Here is a 6,738-nt window from a genome sequence, read left to right as displayed (position 1 = left end):
TATTTTGGTGTTCAGCGAGGTGAGAATGGGGATTGGGGGGGGAAAAAAAAGGATTCAGAGGGGATTTTTCCCATCTGTGACAGCGCGGAGTGGGGGGGGGGGGGTGGTCGGGAATGAAAAATTCCAAATAAATTCCAAAATAAAATTTAATTCCGTAATGAGGATAATTAGGAATAATTCCCCTCTTGGAATTATGAGGAATAAAATAATTCCATCCTGGAATGATTCCATTTTCAATCTGTGAGGATTTGGGGAATGCTTGGATTCGGTGATTCCCAAAAAAAATAAAAAAAAAATTTAAATTTTTTCTCCAAAAGAGAGAATTTTCGGGAATTTTGGAAGGAAATTGGGAATTTTGGGAGGAATTCCACCAAAAAAAAAAAAAAAAAAATTTAATTCCAAGAATTTTGAAAATTCCCAAATCCAAGCTGAGTTTCCCGTTTGCCCCCTCATGGAATTTTGGGGTTTTTTGGGGCTTTTGGGGTTTTTTTTTGTTTTTTTTTTTTGGTTTTGGTTTTTTTGTTCTTTTTTTTGGGTTTTTTTTGTTGATTTTGGTTGTTTTTTTTGTTTTTCCTGTTCGTTTTTTTAATTTATTTTGGTTTTGCCTTTTTTTTTGTGTGGTTTTTGTTTTGTTTTGTTTCGTTTTCCTCTCGTTTTGTTGCTGTTTCGCTTTTCAGATTTTTATTTTCTAAATTATTTTTAACCTTATTATTATTATTATTACTATTACTATTATTACTACTATTACTATTATTATTATTACTATTATTATTACTATTATTATTACTATTATTTTTATTATTATTACCATTATTATTATTTTTATCATCATTATTACATCAAGAAATTTAAGATTAATTAAAAAAAAACCCAACAATTTCTAGCCGGGCTATTACGAAATTTTTTCCCCTTTTCTAAATTTTTTTTTTAATTTTTTTTTTTAATTTTAATTTCATTTTAATTCATTTTTTTTAAATTTTAATTTTAATTTCATTTTAATTTTTTTTTAAATTTTAATTTTGATTTAATTTTAATTTTTTTTTAATTTTAATTTCATTTTAATTTTTTTAAAATTTTAATTTTAATTTCATTTTAATTTTTCATTTTAATTTCAATTTTAATTTAATTTTTTTTTAATTTTAATTTTCATTTCATTTTAATTTATTTTTTAATTTTAATTTTAATTTCATTTTAATTTTTTTTATTTTCATTTTAATTTCATTTTAATTTAATTTTTTTTTTCATTTTAATTTTTTTTTAATTTTAATTTTAATTTCATTTTAATTTTTTTTAAATTTTTATTTTAATTTCATTTTAATTTTTTTTTAATTTTAATTTCATTTTAATTTTTTTTAATTTTAATTTCATTTTAATTTTTTTTTGAAATTTTAATTTTAATTTCATTTTAATTTTTTTTAAATTTTAATTTTAATTTCATTTTAATTCATTTTTTTTTAATTTTCATTTTAATTTCATTTTAATTTTTTTTTAATTTTAATTTTAATTTCATTTTTTAATTTTAATTTAATTTTTTTAAATTTTAATTTTAATTTTTTTTTTAATTTTCATTTTAATTTCATTTTAATTTTTTTTTAATTTTAATTTTAATTTAATTTAATTTTTTTTAATTTTAATTTTAATTTTAATTTTTTTTAATTTTTAATTTTAATTTCATTTTAATTTAATTTTTTTTTTAATTTTAATTTCATTTTAATTTCTTTTAATTTTAATTTCATTTTAATTTTTTTTAATTTTAATTTTAATTTTATTTTATTTTTTTAATTTTAATTTAATTTCTTTTTAAATTTTCATTTTAATTTCTTTTTTTTTTAATTTTAATTTTTTTTTAATTTTAATTTTTTTTAATTTCAATTTTAATTTCATTTTAATTTTTTTAAAAATTTTAATTTTAATTTCATTTTATTTTTTTTTTAAATTTCATTTTAATTCATTTTTTTTAATTTTAATTTTAATTTAATTTTAATTTTTTTTATTTTTAATTTTAATTTCATTTTAATTTTTTTTTTAATTTTAATCTTAATTTAATTTTAATTTTTTTTAATTTTAATTTTAATTTAATTTTAATTTTTTTAATTTTAATTTAATTTTTTAAATTTTAATTTTAATTTTAATTTTAATTTTTTTAATTTTAATTTCATTTTAATTTTTTTTCATTTTAATTTTTATTTTATTTTATTTTTTTAATTTTAATTTTAATTTCTTTTTTAATTTTCATTTTAATTTCTTTTTTTTTATTATTTTAATTTAATTTTTTTTTTAATTTTTAATTTTTTTTTAATTTTAATTTTAATTTCTTTTTTTAAAAAATTTTAATTTTAATTTTTTTTTTCATTTTAATTTTTTTAATTTTAATTTTAATTTTAATTTTAATTTCATTTAATTTTTTTTCATTTAATTTTTTTTTTCATTTTAATTTAATTTTCATTTTATTTTAATTGCTCAGGCAGCAGATGAGCGTTCCCTGCTGGCTTTATCGGGGCATTTACAGGAGCAGGGTGTGGATCACCGGCTGTGGCTGGAGAGCCCCGGGGGGATCCCCACGGCTCTGGCCCTCAGACCCTACCCCAAACACCGCGTGACGCCTCACCTGCGCCGCTGCCCCCTGCTCCACTGACACCGACATTAATAATCGCATATTAATACTAATATTAATACTAATAATAATAATAATGGGGGTTTAGCCCCTCCCCAAACGGTTTTGGGTTTTCTTTTCGGGATATTGGAGAGATGGGATGGCCGGGAGGGGATTGGGGGAGGGAATTTGGGGATTTGGGAGGGATTTGGGGGAAAAATTGGGGGTTTTGGGGAGGAAATTTGGGATTTTGGGAAGAAATTTGGGGATTTTGGGAAGAAATTTGGGGATTTTAGGAGGGAATTTGGGGATTTGGGGAGGGAATTTGGGATTTTGGGAAGAAATTTGGGGATTTTTGGAGGAAATTTGGGGATTTTAGGAGGGAATTTGGGGATTTCGGGAGGAAATTTGGGGTTTTGGGAGGGATTTTGGAAGAAATTTGGGAATTTTGGGAGGAAATTTGGGGATTTTTGGAGGAAATTTGGGGATTTTAGGAGGGAATTTGGGGATTTTGGGAGGAAATTTGAGGTTTTGGGAGGGATTTTGGGAAGAAATTTGGGATTTTGGGGAGAAATTTGGGATTTTGGGGAGGAAATTTGGGAATTTTTGGAGGAAATTTGGGAACTTTAGGAGAGAATTTGGGGATTTGGGGAGGAAATTTGGGATTTTGGGAGGGATTTGGGAGGAAATTTGGGGATTTTAGGAGGGAATTTGGGAATTTTAGGAGGGAATTTGGGGATTTTGGGATCAAATTTGGGGATTTCGGGAGGAAATTTGGGGTTTTGGGAGGAAATTTGGGATTTTGGGGAGGAAATTTGGGAATTTTTGGAGGAAATTTGGGGATTTTGGGAGGGAATTTGGGGATTTTGGGAGGGAATTTGGGGATTTTGGGACCAAATTTGGGGATTTTGGGAGGGAATTTGGGGATTTTGGGACCAAATTTGGGGATTTTGGGAGGGAATTTGGGAATTTTAGGAGGGAATTTGGGGTTTTGGGAGGGATTTTGGGGAGAAATTTGGGATTTTGGGGAGGAAATTTGGGAATTTTAGGAGGGAATTTGGGGATTTGGGGAGGGATTTTGGGAGGAAATTTGGGATTTTGGGAGGAAATTTGGGAATTTTGGGAGGAAATTTGGGGATTTTGGGAGGGATTTTGGGAGGAAATTTGGGATTTTTGAGAGAATTTGGGGATTTTGGGAGGAAATTTGGGGATTTTGGGAGGAAATTTGCGGATTTCGGAAAAAATTGGGAATTTTTGGGAAGAAATTTGGGGATTTAGGGAGGAAATCTGGGAATTTCGGGACCAAATTTGAGGATTTGGGGAAAAGTTTGGGGATTTTTGGGAGGAAATTTGGGAATTTTGGGAGAATTTTGGGATCTTGGGGAGGACTTCGGGAATTGGGATTTCAAACTCCTCAAGTGACTGAGAAAAATTATTATAATTATTATTAATAATAATAATAATAATTGGGTTTTTATCCCCGCCCCAAACGGTTTTGGGTTTTCATTTTGGGATATTGGAGAGATGGGATGGCTGGGAGGGGATTGGGGGAGGGAATTTGGGATTTTGGGAGGGATTTGGGAGGAAATTTGGGGAATTTTGGAGGAAATTTGGCAATTTTGGGAGGAAATTTGGGGTTTTGGGAGGGAATTTGGGAATTTTAGGAGGGAATTTGGGAATTTTGGGAGGAAATTTGGGGATTTTGGGACCAAATTTGGGGATTTTGGGAGGAAATTTGGGAATTTTAGGAGGGAATTTGGGGATTTGGGGAGGGAATTTGGGATTTTGGGAAGAAATTTGGGGATTTTTGGAGGAAATTTGGGGATTTCGGGAGGAAATTTGGGGTTTTGGGAGGGATTTTGGAAGAAATTTGGGAATTTTGGGAGGAAATTTGGGGATTTTTGGAGGAAATTTGGGGTTTTGGGAGGGATTTTGGGGAGAAATTTGGGATTTTGGGAGGAAATTTGGGAATTTTGGGAGGAAATTTGGGGATTTTAGGAAGGAATTTGGGGATTTTGGGAGGAAATTTGGGGTTTTGGGAGGGATTTTGGGAAGAAATTTGGGATTTTGGGGAGAAATTTGGGATTTTTGGGAGGAAATTTGGGAATTTTGGGAGGAAATTTGGGAATTTTAGGAGGGAATTTGGGGATTTTGGGAGTGAATTTGGGATTTTGGGACCAAATTTGAGGATTTGGGGAAAAATTTGGGAATTTTGGGGAGGAAATTTGCGGATTTTGGGAGGGATTTTGGGGAGAAATTTGGGATTTTTGGGACCAAATTTGGGGATCTGGGGAAAAGTTTGGGGATTTTGGGGAGGAAATTTGGGAATTTTGGGAGGGATTTGGGAGGAAATTTGGGGATTTTAGGGAGAATTTTGGGATCTTGGGGAGAATTTTGGGATTTTGGGAAGAATCTTGGGAATTGGGATTTCAAACTCCTCAAGTGACTCCAAAAAAAAAATTAATAATGACGATGATGATGATAATAATAATAATAATAATAATAATAATAATAATAATAATAATAATAATAATAATAATAATTGGGGTTTTAGCCCCTCCCCAAACGGTTTTGGGTTTTCATTTTGGGATATTGGAGAGATGGGATGGCTGGGAGGGGATTGGGGGAGGGAATTTGGGGATTTGGGAGGGATTTGGGGAGGAAATTTCGGGATTTTGGGAGGGAATTTGGGATTTTTGAGAGAATTTGGGGATTTGGGAGAGGAAATTTGGGATTTTGGGAGGGATTTTGGGGAGAAATTTTGGGATTTTGGGAGGAAATTTGGGAATTTTAGGGAGAATTTTGGGATTTTGGGGACCAAATTTGGGGATTTTGGGAGGGATTTGGGAATTTTGGGAGGAAATTTGGGAACTTTAGGGAGAATTTGGAGATTTTGGGGAGGGAATTTGGGGATTTTGGGATCAAATTTGGGGATTTTGGGAGGGATTCTGGGGAGGAAATTTGGGAATTTTGGGGATAATTTTGGGGGTTTGGGGAGAATTTTGGGAATTTTAGGAGGGAATTTGGGGATTTCGGGAGGAAATTTGGGAATTTTGGGGAGAATTTTGGGATTTTTGGGACTAAATTTGGGGATTTGGGGAAAAATTTGGGAATTTTGGGGAGGAAATTTGGGAATTTTAGGAGGGAATTTGGGTATTTTGGGGACCAAATTTGGGGATTTGGGGAAAATTTGGGAATTTTTGGGAAGAAATTTGGGGATTTAGGGAGAAAATTTGGGGATTTTGGGACCAAATTTGAGGATTTGGGGAGAAGTTTGGGAATTTTGGGGAGGGAATTTGGGGATTTTGGGAGGAAATTTGGGAATTTTAGGGAGAATTTTGGGATTTTGGGGAGAATTTTGGGAATTGGGATTTCAAACTCCTCAAGTGACTCCAAAAAAACAAAAAAAAAAGATTTTTTTTCACCCCAAGTGTTTTTTTCTTTTGCCATTTTTCCTTTTTTTCCCATTTTTTTCCATTTTTTCCATTTTCCATTTTTCCCCATTTTCTCTCATTTCCTCATTTTTTCCTTTTTTTTTCATTTTCCCCCCATTTTTTCCATTTTCTTTCCATTCCTCCCCAATTTTCCCATTATTTCCACATATTTCCCATTTTTTCCCATTTTTTTCCCATTTTTCCCAATTTTTTCCATTTTTTCCATTTTCCATTTCCCCCATTTTCCCCCATTTCCTCATTTTTTCCCAATTTTTTCCATTTTTTCCTCATTTTTTCCATTCTTTCCCTTTTTCTCCATTTTTCCTCCATTTTCCCACTTCTTTCCCATTTTTTCCCATTTTTTCCATTTCCAATTTTCCATTTTTTTTCCTTTTTTTTCATTTTTTTCCCCATTTTTCCCACTTTTCCCCATTTTTTCCCATTTCTTCCTTTTTCCCCATTTTTTCCATTTTTCCTTTTTCCATTTTTTCCTCATTTTTCCTCCATTTTCCCGATTTTTCCCCATTTTTTCCATTTCCCTTTTTTTCCATTTTTTCCCCATTTTTTCCATTTTTTCCCATTTTTCCCATTTTTCCCCAATTTTTTCCCATTTCTTCCTTTCCCCCATTTTTTCCATTTTTCCTTTTTCCATTTTTTCCTCATTTTTCCTCCATTTTCCCCATTTTTTCCCGTTTTTCCATTTCCCTTTTT

The 6,738-nt window shown here is 30.4% G+C and overlaps 1 protein-coding gene across 1 annotated transcript in view; it reads left to right on the top strand.

Annotated features, from left to right (window-relative positions):
- Window positions 1–2,635, top strand: part of LOC106864224 (protein EFR3 homolog B-like) — a 61,581-nt gene extending 58,946 nt beyond the window's left edge. Inside the window, 1 exon segment of the mRNA XM_088162784.1 lies at window positions 2,465–2,635. Within this exon segment, the coding sequence (XP_088018910.1) occupies window positions 2,465–2,635 (171 nt within the window).
- The last annotated feature ends 4,103 nt before the right edge of the window (window positions 2,636–6,738 follow it).

This window comes from Sturnus vulgaris, chromosome 3 (assembly GCF_052056855.1).
Source record: "Sturnus vulgaris isolate bStuVul1 chromosome 3, bStuVul1.hap1, whole genome shotgun sequence".
NCBI classification, from domain to species: domain Eukaryota; kingdom Metazoa; phylum Chordata; class Aves; order Passeriformes; family Sturnidae; genus Sturnus; species Sturnus vulgaris.
This window is presented reverse-complemented; position numbering and strand designations above follow the sequence as displayed.